Below are 19101 nucleotides of genomic sequence, written 5' to 3'. Positions count from 1 at the left end.
ATGCATGGCTGACTCCAGACCCACAGACTTTCTGCCATCCATGTAGCATTCGCAATTCGACAGACAGATTACCATCACGCCCTCTCTCCATGAGACCCTGTGGAGAGATTTGGAATTTAATCTGTGACATTGATGCAAAGATTGATGATAATGAACTTTATGCCACCACCTTTCCATCCCTTGCTGACCAAATAGTAGCAGGAAAATTTTTTTATTTCACCAGAATTTGATCTGACTTACCTCTGAGGTGAGCGTCACCATACAGGTGTGTGCTAGTGACCTCGGCTACTGCGCAGGCAGAACTAACAATTACATGAGAAAATTCTGGTCATATACAAAATCATTAAGTGCATCGAAACCTTCTACCCAGTCACTAGTTGACCACTTTGATGTGGCAATAGAAGACAGCGAAATGAAAGTCATCGTTTTAAATCTCGCGTTTAAGGAATCATTCACACAGGTGGATTATGCAAATATACCACCATTTGACTGTTTTACAGACTCCTGTGTGGTGGAGATAGCAATAACCATTACGGGCATACCAAAGCAACTGAAAGAGTTGAAAACAAACAAGTCACCAGGTCCGGATTGAGTCCTAGTTCGGTTTTACAGTGGCATTGGGCCTTTACTTAGATTGTATTTATTGCCAATCTCTTGCCTAGCGCAAAGTCCAGTGGAAACATACCTATTTCTCCCAGGATGTCGATGACACCTTCGTCATATATTCTCATGGAAGAGACGAGCTGGATGGTTTCCTTATACATTTCAGTTCCATACACCAGAACATCTATTTTACCATGGAAGTTGAAGTGAGTGGAGTGCTACCCTTTCTGGATATCCTGGTGAAGAGAAGAGTGGTTGGGCCACAGCACATATTGTAAGACTACACTCACTGACCTATACTTACATGCAGAGAGCTGGTGCAGAGGAACGATATGCTAAAAACATTGGTATGTAAGACTCATGCCCAATCTGACAGTGAGAGCCTCTACCAACAACTTGAACATCTAAGGATGATGTTCCAGGAAAATGGCTACACAGAGTGGCAAATTCGAAGATCTCTACATCATACACTGACTGTACAACAAAAGAGGATATTCAGGAGGATGCGGCCATTCTATTTATTTTATTTTGTGGCACATTATCTGGAAAGATTATACGAATTCTTTGAAAGCATCGAGTGAAGACTGTCTTCCTCCTACCAGTGAAAATACAGGCACTCCTTGGTAACGTCAGGGATGATGTTGGACTATGGAAGTCTAAGGTCTGTCGGATCCCCTCCCAACGTGGTATGATTTACAAGTATATAGGTCAAATGGTGTGCTGTTGAAGATGTTTGCCGAGAACACCAGGCAGCAACAGCTCAACAAGTCGACAGTCATGGAATATCACCTAACAGAATTACATGGAATGCATCATGATCATACTAAGTGTCTGACACAGACATCTAACTTCTGATACTGTGTCATTAAAGAATCTATCAAGATTCGAGTGAGGGAATGCCAGATCAATCACGATAGCAGCAACATCCTTAGTAAGGCCAGAGAATACACATTGAGTCTGATGGAGGAGGAGGAGATATCCCACAAAAAACTGACTTCGGTGGCAGGCAGAGCAATAACAGAGACACCATCAGCATGCGTCCTAGGATGTGAACCTCAGATGAATCGACTTGGTGGCTGTAGGAGGAGGAGGAGGAGGAGGGAGGAAGGAAGGAAGGAAGGAAGGAGGGAGGGAGGAGAGGAAAGGAGAGAAATTCTGGATCCACACTTGCACCAAGGTGCAGATCACATACAAAGTGCCAGGTTAGAGGGAGGCCAGTTCCTACGCAATCAGTCCATCCGCGCACCTGATAGTGGTAGTGTGGCGATTTGTCAAAATATTGTGTCATTGGACTCTGACATCCAGCTGTCACTTGTGAATTGTTTCATTATTTACAGTCTGTAGACAAAAAGCTGTCAGATATGTAACATAAATTGTGGTTGTATTTATTGATTAATATTAGATGTATTTGTATGGTTTTTTAAAAACATTTATCATTTGGGGTCAATTATTATCAGCCATCAATATTTAGGCATTGGTGATGAAATGAAAATCAGCATTGATTATTTACCAAGATTACCCATCCCTATTTCTTTCCTGCTTTATTAATAACTTTCAGACAGTTGCTATGTTAGTACATTGCTGTACTCACCTTCCTCATTGCTCAGCCACAGATTCCTCTTGAGTTGAACACTTTAAATTTCATGCTAATTGTGTCACCTGTATAGTGATGTTTTTGTGTATTTTGAACACAGTTATTTGATGGATACACATTTACTGTCAGGCACAGTTGTGTAAGACACAGGACATGCTGATAATTGTCTATTTTGTTCAGTTTATTCAGGACATTTTTATGTAGTTATTTACCAAATAATGATGTTGGTGTGACTTTTTGTGTCACTGCCTTCTTTAATCCAGTTGTCAGTAAGTGTATCATAATTGATGTGTTACTCATAACTCTGTTAGTTTATTTATCCAGTGGAAAGTAGTAAGCTTAATAATTGGTCTGTGCAGATTAAAACTGAATGCAGGTTCTAAGTGGTGGTGAAAACTGAAAAAAAGTTCCAAAATTTCATGTCATTGCCGCTGTTCTCTTTTTAAATCTACACAGTTTCTGGCATTCAAGCATCCATTTCTTTATGCTTTGTTGTTGAATTAGCAAGTTATGTTTGAATGAGGGGAAGGGGGGACAGCTACTTTATTGCATGTCACAGGTATGAGATAGATAATAAAATAAAAGTAAAGAAATCATCAAATAGTAGGTCTGTCTGACCACTTCAACTTGGTCTGTTACTACTGGAGCTGTATGCCCTACCTAACTTTGGCCCATAAATTGGCCCACACTGATAGTTGCTAGAGGGAGATTCAGGCCATTGTTTCAGTTTTGTATGATCCTTATTTCCAATGGCAGAGTTTGAGATTTGATTATGTTTTTTTAAATTGACCACAGGGAGCACTGAGGCTATTGTATTTTAGTACATTTATATGTTTTTTAGCTATTGTGTTATAAGAGGTTATCTGTATTAGCACAGGCCGCAAAACTCTACACATTGTTAAATCCAATTTCTAGACAGATAGAAAGAAGCTACTGCAAATGAACTGAATATAATTTTTATGATGTTAATTCATGGATATATGAATAAATAATTCAACTGTAATTAATGTAGCTATTATTTTAACGGTTTTCAGAATCATGCGTGATGTTGGGAAAAACTTAGGCATTCCATTGCATGTCTTTGGACCAGAAACACACATGACTGCCATAGTAAGCATGGCGCTTGGTAAGAAGCCAATACCAAGTGTGATGGAAGTTGAATTTGCCACAGCAAACTTCTTATTACCAGGAGGACAGAAGGTTTGTGTTATTGAAAAACAATATATTCATATGGTAGATACTTTATTTGCATTTTAGTCTGAAATTATTACTTTATGTGGGTAACAATTTTTTCACTTTGTTGTTTGAACCCACTCTTCATCTTGTTATAACTGTTCGCTTTAGTGCTTGAATTTTTTTTTTGAAGACTCGTCAATACATGTCCACCTCCATAGCTCGGGTCACTGTGTCTGGCTACTATATGGAGGACCTGAGTTCGAGGCCCAGTACTGCCAGAAATTTTTTTTCTTCATGGGAAGACTGGAAAGGGGTGTACTCAGCCTCATGATGCCAGTTGTGGAGTTACTTGAATGTCAGTAGTAGTGGTTCCAAGGTCAACAAAGTTGACAACTGCCGGGAGAGTGGTGTGCTGACTCCATGCCACTCCATACGGCATTCGAATGATTCCCTCGAAGAGGATGACATGGCAATTGGTTGGTCCTGATTGGTCCATTTGGGCCTGAATGCGGAGCGTTGGCTTTTTGCTTTGCTTCAATGAGGGACTATGGCAGAGTACAGTTTATCTGCCTGCTTTTATGCTATATGGTTTGTGCATATTTTTCCATGATTGGACCATTGTTAGAAGAAACTGAAAATTAGAATTGGGCTTCTAGTACAGCATACAGGTTAAGCTTCCCTCCAAACACACCATTTTCAATGGGATATGTAGGAGAACTGTTATTGTGGTTGGCCATAAGAAATAAGCTGTTCGTAGGATTGTAATACTTGCTTAGGTACCTAGCTGTTGAATAACAGATATAAAAACAACAGCTTCTGGCTAAATTTGGGGTTTTGTGCTCAGTTTTAATTTTCTACTAATTCACATCATAATTAAAATATAATCCACAAAAGCAGCATTTTTGGACAATATGGCTTTTGGATACCTCACTTAAGCAAGCCATGTGATACCCAAAAAATTTCAGTTAAGTTCTTCTGCATGGAAGTAAATGCACAGTTCTGCTCCATTTAGTTATGAATTTAATCTCTGGGTGTTGTGTCAGCCCCTGTTCGAGTCAGCACCAACACAAACAAGGAAGGAGATAAGTTGCGATGGCCAGTGGCAGGAATCCAAAATGATCTGTACAGAACACTTTATTTCTAAAAAGGAGAGAAACATAGCATAACTTTTCATTATGGGGTGGCTTTATGTGCTTCCTGTGCCTCCTAATGCAAGTTCTTTTGCACACTAGTACGACTCGCAGAACACAGGCTAAATTGTCTTCATATTACTCAGTACTGATGCTCTTGAAGTCTGCAACTGAACTAGGCGTGACAAGTGATAGGTGCCTAGTTAAGTTAGTGTTGACAGTGGATGCTGAACTCTATCTACCTGGAGGTGTGGTGCTGCCCACTCGTTTTATTGGTGCACAGGTCAGCGCCTCCTTGATGCCATTTCATGGCACTGCACTGGTCTATGTTCAGTTGATGCTTTAGGACTGCACATTAAGTGCTTTGTTGTTGTTGTTGTTGTTGTTGTTGAAAACATAACTGTAAAATTGTTATTTCACTTTGGCCATACTGTTTTTGATGTAGTTTTTCTGTGTTCTCATTAAATGTCAATTTAAAAAGTTTTGAAAATGCTCTGTAAAACAATGTCATTTCTTCTCCAGTTTGAGCATGCTCATTGTGTAATGCTCTTACTATGTAAAAAAGCTTTAAAGTCTAATGATTTAAAATTCATAAATGCATTTGGAGAAACCTGCATGTTTGCGTTCACTTTCAAGGAGCTTTTTATGTTACAGTCCAAGTTTTGAACATAGATTGCACTTGAAATGCATAGTAATGCAGGAAACAGTAATTTTTTGCTGTTTACATGTACTGTTGAGTCTTTGAGAGGGTAGGAGTGTTCAGAGTAACTCTAACTCAACCAACAAATGAGACTGTTGCACTAAAGATGGTTCACATCCCACACCTACTTTCTGAGCTGTGATCCCATTAGTATATTAGGCTATGAGACTACAGACAGGTTAAGTTCCAGTGTCAAAGAGCCATTCATGCAAAGAATTAGAATCCTTGAATTTCATTTTAGTTGATGACTGACTGTAATACAGCAAGTAGTATGATTGATTGAAAAGAGGATTTGATCATTCCAGGTTTGTATTAATGTGTTATCCTGTTTCTAAAGTCACCAGTTTTAATAATATTGTAGTTATATTCCAGGTATCATGTTGCTATATAAGTCACTAAGTCACTAGTTGGTTTGTTTATGTATGTGAGAGTGGTAAGATCTGTTATATTTATGTGAAATTGTGAGATGGTGTTGGAATTCCCTGGAACAGCAAAAGGAAACAAGCATTGCCCAGACTGTGGAAGGTCACATTTATTGAATCACTCACTAATAGTGCTAGCCAGGGAACAGGCTGTCATTGCCAGCAAGCAGTCACTGAGAGAGAGATGAGTGATTTAAGTCCTGAAACATTGAAGTCTTTGGGCATCTTTACTCGATTTGGTAGTGTTGGTGGTTGCTGCCTATGTTCTCTTTGTCTCTTTGCAGTGGTAGGTCAGCATTGTAAGTCAAGTCAAGTCAGTTCAAGTCAGTCTGTGGCTGATTGGGTTATTGGCCTGACTTCACAGCAGAAGGAGAGTGAAGGTGGTGGGCCCGTCACCCCAGCTTTACACTTTAGAAAGATCATTGGTACTCATTTGAAAGCAGGCTGCGTATATTTGGGCCATCCTGGAGGGACTGGAATGAAGAAAAGTTCCCACCCCTCTCTGGAATTGAACCGGTGTCTCCAGGGCCAGAATCTTGCACTCTTCTTGCTAGACCACCATGACCACAGGTGAACTTTGTACCCAGCAGGAACAAAACTTCAATTAATCTTATTCATCAGTTATTGTAGATACATAGCATAGTTATGGGACATGTGTGACACATTTAATCAGCTGCTGTCCGCCTGCTGAGCTGGGTGGTAATGTGCTTGCCTCCCAAGCACTGGGCCGCAGTTCGGTTCCCAGCTGGGTTGGAGATTTTCTCCACTCGGGGACTGGGTGTTGTGTTGTCCTCATCATCATTTCATCCTCATCATTGGCTGCAAGTCGCCCAATGTGGCGCCGACTGAAAGAAGAGTTGCATGTGGCAATCGCACCAAATGGGACAGCCCAGCCAACAATGCCGTACGATCATTTCATTTCAATCAGCTGTTACATGACTCAGGGTAAAGTATGTGGTCAGTGTGTTTTATATTTAGTGCAATAACTGCTATGGAGGGGAGGTGGCTACCTGCACGACTGCTATACTTCCAATCACCCAGTAACATAAACCATGCAGCTTTACAGTGAAAAACCAGTCTCATTGTATTTATTGCCACTGTAGCACACCCAAAACTTTTTTTTTCATGGAGGTTAATTTGTGTTTAAACATAATTGTTGGAGAGTCATATCACAGTCCACTCTATAATACATATCACTGTTAGCTGTTACCTCAGACAGTTTTGTAGCGCTGCCATCTGTTGATGGAATATACTGATACTCCCAAAAATTGTGGATGGTGGTTACAAAATCACTTTCAAAGCCAGTTTTATCATATTATTATCTTTAAAAAGATAAAAGAATATGAGGAATTTCTTTATGAGCACCCTTTTGTATAAAGACATACATTATGTATGGTGACAGTCGGTCATGAGAAACCTAAGATGTCAACATTGTAATTTGTAATTATACTTGAATATATTATGTGCCTCACATAACTGGAAATTTCATTTTTCAGGACAGTCCTCAGCAGTCTCGCAAAGGATCACTGGCATCAGCTACGGGAAATTCAGCTCAAAGAGAGGCACCAATTAGAAGCCTCTCATCAAGCGGAGGTGAAGATGTTAGAGATGGAACACAGAGAGGAGTTCTGTTTACAAAAAATACAAAGGCAATTGTGTGGGGAATGCAGAGCAGAGCTGTCCAGGTTAATCTTCATACCTACAAATTTATTTAGAAATGTTTGTTGCAGTAGAAATATTACATGAACCAAAGACAGTGACACACTAAAAACTCCTACCAATTTCATTTTATGTTTGTGCTATCAGCAGTGTATTTATAGTAAATACATTATGGGAATGTAATTATGTTTCAGAGTATGTTGGACTTTGACTTCGTTTGTCGTCGATCAGAACCATCTGTGGTTGCTATGGTGTATCCTTTTACTGGAGATCATAAGCAGAAATTTTATTGGGGTCATAAGGAGATCCTTATTCCAGGTACCATAAAATTTTCTGATAATTTCTATCTGACATGTACTGCAGCTTGGATCATATATAATGGTACAACATTCATTTCTGTTCATTTACATACAAAATATCTTTGAAGGAAATCAACTGGTTGCTTTTAAGTACCAAAATAAAGTTCAAATAATTCACAGAATTAATATAATTTTTGTAATTGAGGCCCCTGGAAGCAATCAGTTGATTTTTTTTCTGTTTTTCTTACAGTCTACAAGAAAATGGAAGATGCCATGACTAAACACAGATCTGCAGATGTATTAGTGAATTTTGCTTCTCTCAGGTCAGCTTATGAGAGTACTTTGGAGGCGTTGAACTATCCTCAGGTAGGTACTGTAGGAGAACATGCTTATTTGTGACTTTACATTCTTAAGTGTTCTATCAATGGAAAATGTGTAAAGTGTATCAACTATCTTTTTCTTTGTGGTATATGAATAACAGGATATTCAGTGTTGCTTTTTTGTCTGTTAATTTTTTGAATCATTTAAATGTTATTGGATATGTTTGTCTTCCTGGCAAACATATTTGAACAGACAGGCATCTCAGACATTTACTTAAAGTTGTTTTTCATATATACTTTTTTAAAGATACGAACAATTGCCATAATTGCTGAGGGAATACCAGAGAATCTTACACGTAAACTTATTGTACAAGCACATAAGAAGGGTGTGAGCATCATTGGTCCAGCAACAGTCGGCGGTCTGAAGCCTGGTTGTTTCAAGATTGGCAACACAGGTGGCATGATGGATAACATTCTGCATTCGAAACTGTATAGGCCTGGAAGGTAAGACAATTCCAAGAGATACATGGCAGAGTAATAATCAAGCATAGGAAAAAAATTTAATATTTCAACCAGTAAAAATAAATCTACACTAATTTAACTGTTCAAATCAGCTTTTTAATTTATTAGAATTATATCTTATAGACACATTCTCATATTTGAATGAATGAATGAATGAATGAATAAATAAATAAATAGAAACGGACTATGGACTACCCCAATTTTACAAACCAGTGATTAGATCTTGGCTTATTACAGCTTGTACTTATGTGGACTAGGATTACATTTCTGGGGAAAGATTTTTGTTGATATTGTGAAGGCTTACAAATACCCTAACTGGCTTAGAAGTCATTTGAGTTTGACATGGCTTGCCAGCAATAGAATCTTGGAGGCAGATTTTTTATGTATTGCTCTAAGTTACAGACTTTGCCACACATTCTTGATGGTCCAGCACAAGTTTAGTGGCACCCTTGTGTGTTTGGAGTATCATAGTGCTCTGATTACTTTTCATAGAGTTAATGATACTGCCATATATACTTGAATAATCCGCCCATGTTTTTTCCCGAATTTTAGGACGAAAAACTGGGGTGCATGGATTATTTGAAACATTGTTGGTACTGCTCCGCCTCCTACAATACATCCCATTATACTATTGCATTGTTGCGGCCTCTGTCTGTGACGCATCAGTAGCACGTTAGGAGTGAAGTATTAACGTCTTCAAACTTGTTAATTATGGCTACAAGTTCTCGTTATCGCTTGTACACTGCTAAAGAAAAAGTGAAAATTATTGATGAAGCCGAGAATATTGGAAACTGTGCAGCAGGAAGAAAGTAAGACGTGAGTGAGAGTTGTATTACTACTGGCGAAAAATTAAAACGCAGCGTCAAGTAACTACCATAATAGTAATCGCCGGGCATTTCACGGCCAAACAGTGAAGCATCTGGACCTCGAGAAAAGGCTCTGCAATTATGTAGATGAGAAGCGACAATATGGATGCACAGTGACGAGTGAAATGTGTCAACTTAAAGCATTGTCTTTAGCCAAAGGACTAGGCATTACCAGTTTCAAAGCTAGCCGGGGCTGGCTATCAAGATTTTTCAACCAGAATGGTTTAGGATTCCAGATGAAAACTACTATTGCTCAGTGGCTTCCAGGCGATTACGAGGAAAAAATAGTGAATTTTACGTTATGTGATAAATCTGTGCCGTAAACAGTCCTATATATCATCACAAATTGGTAATGCGGAGCAAACGCCAGTCTATTTTGAGATGCCGCTTGACAACACAGTGAACAGGAAGGGAGAATCCAGCATCATGATATGAGCTGGCGGCAGTGAGAAACAAAGATGTACAGTGATGTTGTGTGTAACTGGCGAAAGCTACCACCTTACATGATATTTAAAGGGAAAACTATTCCGAAAATATCAGTAAAAGGCATACCGGTATTAGTGAGAGCGAATCTGAAAGGGTGGATGGACAATGAACTTATAATTGACTGGGTGACACATGTTTGGCAAAGTCGTCCTGGTGCGTTACTGAATTTACGCAACATATTGGTCCTGGACAGCTTCCGCGGACATACAACTATGGAAGTGCGAGAGAAATTACAAAAAGGGAAAACTGACTTGGTCATTATCCCTGGAGGCCTAACATCCATCCTACAACCACTAGATGAGTGTATAAATCGGCCATTCAAAGCTGCACTTAAACAGCGATATATGCGATGGATGGCTGATGAAAACCATAAGTTCACACCTAGTGGAAAAATGAAACGGCCGGATTTGTCCCAGATTTGTGAATGGGTGAAAAATGCATGGGACTCCATTCCGCAGCCATTGGTGGAAAAATCCTTCAAAAAATGTGGAATCACAAATTCACTGAATGGAACAGAGGACGATGCTCCATGAGGAGATGGTGAAGACGACAATGATTCTCCTGCTAGTAATGATGATGAAAGTGATGAATAGAGTGGTAAGAGAGGAAACGTACCGGTATTGACTAAAATATTTTATTGCACATACCGTATTAAAAATTCTTAAACAAGATAATTCACATTTCTTTTTTTGCTATTGTAGGTACACGTAGAGTCCCGGCTGGAGGTGATAATGTTCCCCGGCCGCCTGCCCATCTAATGGGCCAGCTGGCCAGCTGCACGTGCTGGCCGCCCGTCCGCCGGCTGGCCAGCTGCACGCCGCTGAATCGGTTGCGTTTTAACAATGTATCAACCTGTACAGCAGCGTTGCTTCAAACCAATTGTTATTATACGTACTTTTGAACACATCATAGCATTGGAACAATTTTTTTTGTAAATAAAACAAATTAAAGCAAAAAATAATTTTTTTTCCTCTTCCTCAAGATTATGGTGCGCGGATTATTCGAGTATATATGGTAAATTCTACAGAGCTCAACGTGCTGAAATTTCAAACACATGTGGGAAAAGAAGAGGGAGGTGAAGCTGGAAGTAAAGAGCCTTTTAAAGGCTGTTAGAGGATGGTATTCTTTCACAACATTAGGTTGCTTACCTGTTCTAGTAATATTTTGCTCTATTATTCTGTTTATACCTGTGTTAAGCTGTCCCTTTTACTTTTTTCATTTGTATTTTATGTGTGTGTGTGTGTGTGTGTGTGTGTGTGTGTGTGTGTGTGTGTGTGTTGGGAGGGGGGCAGTGCAGTTAGTATGCCTTCTTCTGTTTACTTTAATTTTGCTTAGGAGAGACAAGATACAGGATGTGAGTAAGATGCATCAGTAGCTATGTGACAGTGTGGTATTTGTACCTGTTTATATACTGTTTACATTTATTAAAACAAACTGTTCATGTTACTGCACATCTTATGCAAATGGGAAAAACTGCAAAAATAATTTATTTGTAACATTTATCAGTACACTCACTAAAGTTTTGTGAGCATTCCAGATTTTACTTTGATCTTTTCTTTTTTTCAGTGTTGCATATGTCTCAAGATCAGGTGGCATGTCAAATGAACTTAACAACATAATATCAAAATCATCAAATGGTGTCCTGGAGGGTGTAGCTATTGGTGGAGATCGGTACCCAGGAACAAATTTTATGGACCACATATTGAGATACCAGGCTGATCCAGAGGTATAAAATGTTGTTTATGCAGCTGTCTTTAATTCCAAAAATTTAATGAATCATGGTTTTTTCTGTATCTGAAGGCCTGTATAAATAATTTTTTAGTAGATAAGACATATTTAAATCTTTCTGACACTATGTAAGAACTCTTCAAACATGGAAGTTCTCTCACTTCTGCTCCAATATAGAAAGATGTAGGACACTTTCTTATTTTGTATATATATATATATATATATATATAAAATACTGTACGCCCACTTAAAATACTCAAGAGTACCGCATGTGGAAAAATGTTATCTCAGGAAAAAACAGATGACTTTGTTTGTATACATGTAGCTCTGATGTTGACATTGAATGAAGTGCTGGGGAAGTTAAGATATTTGACTCACGTTCAGAAGGAGCATCTTTCAAAATCCCATCCATTCCCCCTTATTCAGGTTTTATATGGTTTCCTTAAATCTCTTCAAATAAATGCTGGGGTGTTTCTTTTATTGGTATGATGAATGGCAGCTAGCTCTAAATGTATAAAAATGTAAGTTAATGCAGATGAGTGGGAAAAATAGACCCATAATGCGAATACAGCATTATTAGCATTCTACTTGACAGTGTCTCATTGTTTAAATATCTGGGCACAACATTGTAGAGCTATATGAAATGGAACAAGCATGTACAGATTGTAGTAGGGAAGGCGAATGGTTGACTCTGGATTAGTGGGAGAATTTTTCCAAACTGTGAGTCATCTGTAAAGGAGACAGCATCTAGGACACTAGTGGGGTCCTGTTCTCGAGTACTGCTAGTGTATTTGGGATGCTCACTAGGCCATATTAAAGGAAGACATCGAAGCAATTCGGAGGCAGGCTGCTAGATTTGTTACTAGTAGGTTTGTACAGCAAGCAATTTTTTACAGAGTTGCTTCAGGAACTAAAATGGGATTCCCTGGAGAGAAGGCAGTGTTCTTTTCAGGGAACACAACTGAGAAAATTTAGAGGACTGACATTTGAAGCTGACTGCAGAATGAGTCTCCTGGCGTAAATGTACATTTTGCGCAAGGACCTCAAAGATAAGATAAAAGAAATTAGTGCTGATGTGGAGGCACATAGACAGTTATTTTCCCTTACTCTGTTCGTGAGTGGAACAAGAAGGGAAATCACTAGTAGCAGTACAGGGTATCCGATGCCATGCTCTCTACAGTGGCTTGCAGTGAGTGTATGTTGATATGTAGATGTAGAATAGGCTACAACAGTTTTTTTTTTCATCTCTTATTATCTCTGCATTGGCAGGAATTAAATTCTTATTTTTTCTTCCTTCCAAGTTAGAAGATGCAAGTAGTTGGCTATGTTACTGAAACGTGTCGTTTATTTAACTTTTCCTTTCTCCCCCAATCTGTATTTTATCCAGTTGTTTTCAATGTTACATGTAGTACCTCTTACTGCATATCAAAGGAGTCTGCAAATGTGAGGAAAAAAGTGGCAATACATTCACAAACTTCATTTACCAGGGAGAAATGTGGTTATATATAAGAGCATAGTGATTTTAAAAGGACAGATTTCTACTCATGCGTTTCACACTGGGGGTTGTACAAAATATATTCAAAGATTTTGCTGTAAATATGATTTACAAATTGGTTATTTTTTGTTTCCTTCAGTAGTATGGTGACATAGCAACAGAAATTTTATTGATCCCAGTTCTCCATTTACATTTTGAAAAGTTCACTTGCCACAGGTTTTGCAAGCCCTTGCGTGTTTCAGGCTGTCGCATCCACAGTAGCACTCAAAAGTACTTGTAGAAAGCATTAGTTACATTTACATAAAGATAAATGCTAGTGGACAATTGAAAAGTGTGTAGTTATAATCCATTTAGTACAAAACTACATTTAGTTTACACAAAGTTATCTTTCATCAAAACAGGAGTTACGAATGTTGCTCAAAAGTAATTTGTAGGTCGAAGCATGTAAGAATAAAACAAAACTATTTTAGAATCTGAGGAACAAATAAGTATTTTCTTGCATACCCATTTACTTTGATCACAGCTGCACATCCATTTGGCACTGAACCCACAAGCTTTTGTAATAGGCCAAGTGGGAGTTTTGAGAAACCATTTTTCCAATAAGACAGCAGCAGACTGATCTCTACTTGAGTAGTTTCTATCACAAACATGTCAATCCATCGCATCCAAGAGGTGTTCTGTTGGATTTAGATCTGGGGTTTGGCTTGGCCATTCCAAAAGTTTGATTATTTCTGAAAAGATTTTTTTCCCCACTGACAGGAGTTGTGCTTTGAATCGTTGTCCTGCTGAAATATCGTATTACATGGCATATTTTTTCTCCCGTGTGGAACCATATTCTTCTCAAAAATGTCACTGTACAGCAAACTACCCATTTTGCCACCTATTTGGACTAGAGGACCTACCCTATGTGTAGAAAAACACCCCCACACCATGATGCTGCCACCGTCGAGCTTAATGGTTGGTACCTAGTACTTTTTGTTGCCTCTTAAGTTTCAAGTTCCTTTGCAAACTCTTTCCTGGCCTTTCTGTTTTTTTGAATTTGAGTGGTTGACTTGATGATACTTTACCATTTATGTCACCTGCTACTAGGTGGCATTTTACAGTAGAGAATTGTAGGTACAGTCCATGCTACTGCTCCTGATCATCCCTAATTTGTCAAGCTGATTTTCTTGGATCAGCAACTGAGTCACTACAAATTGTTATGTACTCCCACCTTGGTTTCCAGGATGACCTTACCTTGGCTTATTGGCTATTGTTCCTCCCTGATTTCACTGTTGACTGCACACACTTATTAGTTGTTGTGATATACCATAGTCTCTAGCAGCACTAGACTGCAAATTTCCCTTCTCCAAAGCATGCAAAGTGCTTGTCTCACATCAACCGAGTATTCTTTATGTTTTAACCTGCTTCTAGTTGTCTCTAAAAATAAGCAAACACTGTGTGAATGCCTAAGTAACAATAGTTAATGAATACTGTACCACCAAAGCAAATTTCAAAATACCTTTGAGCTAAAGGAATACATACTTATGTTGTTATTGTATGACCTTGCATGATTACTAGTTATGTAACGACAGTGGCATCAAGCTCTTCATGGAGTGACACAGTTACATGCATTGCTCTCTTGTGACTGCATGCAAACAGTACTGACACCATAACACTGCAACTACAAAATTGTTTTGAGCGCTACTGTATACAGGATATGGATTATGTGCCACCACTGTGGAACAGAGTGCCATTCTACCATGAGGACTTTTACCACACACTGCACTGTGGCTTACTAGGTAGAGTTGTGTGAGCTGTTGCAGAATAAAAACCAACATTACAGAAAAATTAATGCAACAGTAAATTACGAAAGTTATGAGAAGAGACAGGAAAGTTTTGCAAAAGTGATAATGCAAAAAATAATGCAAAATTATCAGTTTTTAGCAAAATAATTCAAAATCAGCAATTTTTATGTGATATTGCAAAATTTATCATTTTGCCATATAAAAATCTCATAAATCTGAGGACAGCAGTTTACTAAGATTCTTAACCAACAGTTACTAATTGTTGAAACAGTATTTTGACTTGTAATCTCATCAATGCTGATGTTCTTGTATAATCTTACACTGACAGTTCATTTTCCGTGTAATGAGCTTGGAGTTTGGCAAAAATTTATCATCGAATTTGGCAAAAAATAGCATTGAATTAGCAAAAAAATAATGAGTTTGGTGAAAAAGAGCACTGAACAAGGCAAAAAATGACACTGATTGTGCCAAAAAGTGATGCCGACTGTGCCAAAAAATTACACTCTCTGTACCGAAAAGTGACACTGTCTATCTAAAAACATTTTGGCAAAAAAATACACCAAAATGTCAAAAAAATACTAGATTTGGTAAATAAATATAGCAAATTTGTCAAAAAGTAATATGAAATTTGTCAAAAAGTATTAACGAACTTGCAAATATATTTATTAATTTGGAAAAATAATAATGTATCTGGAACAAAATAACATGGCTTTTGGCAAAAAAAAATGATCATGTTTTGTTCCCATGCCGATATGTTATAAATACAAAGTTTCGGCTTACATGTTAATGTATGAACCTATTAACAGAGCAACAAATCTCAGAAAGAGCACATTGAACAACATATCCACTGATATGTTTATAGAGTCTTATGTTAACAAGCAAGCTGTAATAAGCAGTTACTTTTTATGGTGCAAAATTTTGCTGACTATCCCTATACACTGTAAAATGTTGGTTTGTGCCCAGGCACTGCTTAAAAAAGCTTATTTTTGAAACTAATCAGAGTAAATAGAATAAGGACAATATTGTGGAGTCAAAATGGAACAATTGTTATATGCTTCTCACATCATGTTACCCAGTTTATGTAAAATACTGAAATAAGAATGTTCATTATGGGGTGAGTTTTTTGTTATTTCAGCTTGCTTCCTATGTTTAGATTTCCATGGATGCCGCATGTGAATTCCCATTGAAGGTTCTAATAGCTCACCACAATGATACTATTTTCTAACTGCCTGCAGTTCAATTTTTATTGGTTTTATTTTCATAACTTCTTGTACATACAAATTTTCCTTACTACAGCCATATCAAATGAGAAGTAACATATGTTTCATGTTATTTATTTTGCCCATAGGTGAAAATGATTGTCTTATTGGGAGAAGTTGGTGGCGTAGAAGAATATGCAGTTTGTAAGGCCCTAAAGGATAAACGGATTACTAAACCACTTGTAGCATGGTGCATAGGCACATGTGCAGGTAAGAATGTAGTTTCTGATACTGTAGTTACTTTAGTCTCACCAAAGTGTATCTTGTTGTGTCAAACACTGCACATTTTCTATGCATTCATCAAAACTCATATAATGCCGTTTAGAGCAGGGGCAATAAGAAAGTGGCTCAGACTGAATATCCCAGGAGTGTTGATTATTTGCCATAACTTCCTTCAAATGATTGCGTATTAACTGCTTTGTTGCATTGCGTATTAACTGCTTTGTTGCATCACTTTCTATTCAGATGGTACACTTGACACCCTTAAGTTCAATTTGATATGATTTTTTTGTGTGTAAAATAGCTGGATTTCAATTTGCAGTCCATAATGTCAGTTTGTAAAAATATCTGTCTTTAAAAATTAATAAATAGCTTCTTCTTTTTTAATAAATGGCAGTAGTCTCAGTGACAGGTAGTAATTAAGAAAAAATGTCTAATTTAAAATAAATTATTTAGAGTGTTCATTAAGAAAATATGCTGTGGTCGGTTTGTGTTGTGGCCTGTTCTGCAACTTGAATTGTCATTATATATTTAGGTTATACACATTTTGTTTTTATTTGTTGAAGCACTGTCTTCAGTGTACATTATGTTTGTAATTAGCTTTCTTCAGTTATTTTACAATGTCTGTGGAATGCATTTGCTATTCATTTTAGGCCTGAACAGCTCATTTGACCTGTTGATTTATGGGAAAGCTATAATTGCTATTGAGTCTATGCAAATGCTTTCACTTAAAGACAAGTTTCCAATATTGTACATATAAATCTTCACATAATTTAATGGGTCAAACTGATGGCCTTTAATGTAAACAAAATAGCAGATGTATTAGTTATATGATGTAAAATAATTAAAACACTATCTGTAGTGATAGTATACATTTGCAGATTGCTGACCACACAACTGAGAACCAGACAGGTTAGGCACACCTGGAAATCTTGTGAGACCATTGAAGATGTTTTGCTCAGTGACAACTGTAATGAAACACATGATAGTAGATGCATTGATGGAACCCAAATGAGTTAGGCAGTGTACTTATTTTACTGGTCTTACTGCAACATCAGATTTTTCTTACTTTTCAGTGTCCAATCAGTGTTTTATTGTCTTCCTAATGAAGTGTTTTATCTGATCACTGTTTCTCTGTTTGGCCTCATTATGTGCCACATAAATGATGAGTATCAACCACCAACATCAAATAATATAATTCCAGGTTGTCTCCTATTTTTCTCATTTTATTCTTCCTTGTCCTGTGGCTACTGATACTGGTAAACTCCACTTCTGTTGCTTGGTTTGTGCTTTTACCTCTGTCTTGAATATTGGAAAAAGCATATTACAGTTTTTTTTTTTTAAAATGTTGTACTTCCTCTTCTTTCACATCCTATGGTGAGTGAAGAAGTTTGATTCTTTCTGCAGTCTGTTGGTTATAGTATGTCACACAAGGATGTTCTTTGATACAATATTTCAGAGCTTTTGTAAATGTGAATTGATTCTAGCATAATTCCTCAGCAGTATGATTTTGTTATCTATCTCTTCTAACTGACTTTTCAGGTCTGATTTATTTGACACTCCACACTAATACATCACACTGGTGTATCAGATACTAAAACCTAGGAACCAAATTACATTCAAGGTCAATACACTTGTAACAACAAACAGTGATGTGCTATAGGCAGAAACAAAAGAAACAGTACATGAGAAACTGGATGCTTGCAATATTGGTTTCATTGCAATGTACTGACAATTGGGGCTGGTGTACAAGATGGTTCATTGCTCTTTTTGTTGCTATCATCTCTCACTCCATTTTCCTGGGACAGCTTCATACTTCTGATCAGCCTTGCTGAATGGCCCAGCTCAGTGCTCATTGTTGTAGTGGTCAAGAGCTGATGTTTGCTTAAGCCACATTTTTGAGTTTGTGTGTGAGTTCATTCGAGTGCACATATCTACATTTTTATGTTAGTTGATGAGACTGTTAGACGTTGGTAGCTGATGATGTTTTGCTGTACGTTTTGTTCATTTTGAATATATTGGACTATACATTTGACCACACAGTGTTGTTATCAGTTATATAAAATGATATTTTTCCTCAAATGGCAACTACATGTTAGCATGTTTCATTCCTGTGTGCTGTATGTATGTTGTTGTTTGTCCATGTAATCTGTTGGTATTTTCACTTGTACTTATTTAGTGTTTACACTATATGTACATAGTTTGCTTTATGCTGCTTGACAATGGTGCTGAGGTCAAAGCTGGTCCGTAGCAAATAAATTTGAATAGAATCAGCAGCTGTGAATAGAAAATGACAATTTTAAAAAAATTTTAAGCAGTGAGAGATGATGATGATGATATTGTTGGTAGGTTTCCCGAAAATAATAAATTCAATCCAGCATTACAATTGGCAGTATTGTGACATTTCCAAATTGTATAATTGTTATGTTCCAGGTATGTTTACATCAGAGGTACAGTTCGGTCATGCAGGTTCATGTGCTAATTCAGATATGGAAACGGCTGTTGCAAAGAATAAGGCACTGAGTGAAGCTGGTGCTCATGTCCCACCATCATTTGATTCTTTTGGAGATGTAATTGCTGAAGTATATGAGTCATTAGTTGAAAGTGGTGTGATAGTTCCTGCTCCAGAGGTTCCACCACCTACGGTGCCAATGGACTACTCATGGGCAAGGGTAAGTGTTGCAATAGTAGTTTCATTGTAATAATTTCACAGGTGGGCATTATAAGCATTGTAATTGTTTCTTAAAAGGTGAATACAGTTTCAAAGTTAAATACCAATCAACATGTTATATTGTCCCATTCTTTGGATGAGTAAATACACTCATGGTTTAAAGGA

The 19101-nt window shown here is 37.6% G+C and overlaps 1 protein-coding gene across 4 annotated transcripts in view; it reads left to right on the top strand.

Moving 5' to 3' along the window:
• The window catches only part of LOC126248678 (ATP-citrate synthase), a 187489-nt gene that overhangs the window by 124489 nt on the left and 43899 nt on the right, over nt 1-19101 (top strand). For all 4 annotated transcript variants that reach the window (XM_049949942.1, XM_049949943.1, XM_049949941.1 and 1 more), the window contains exons 8-15: nt 3232-3397; nt 7122-7310; nt 7479-7602; nt 7834-7949; nt 8211-8407; nt 11344-11503; nt 16136-16256; nt 18699-18937. In XM_049949942.1, the coding sequence (XP_049805899.1) occupies nt 3232-3397; nt 7122-7310; nt 7479-7602; nt 7834-7949; nt 8211-8407; nt 11344-11503; nt 16136-16256; nt 18699-18937 (1312 nt within the window). The remainder of the gene's footprint in view (nt 1-3231; nt 3398-7121; nt 7311-7478; nt 7603-7833; nt 7950-8210; nt 8408-11343; nt 11504-16135; nt 16257-18698; nt 18938-19101) is intronic.

Source organism: Schistocerca nitens, chromosome 3 (assembly GCF_023898315.1).
Source record: "Schistocerca nitens isolate TAMUIC-IGC-003100 chromosome 3, iqSchNite1.1, whole genome shotgun sequence".
Classification (NCBI taxonomy): Eukaryota; Metazoa; Arthropoda; class Insecta; order Orthoptera; family Acrididae; genus Schistocerca; species Schistocerca nitens.
This window is presented reverse-complemented; position numbering and strand designations above follow the sequence as displayed.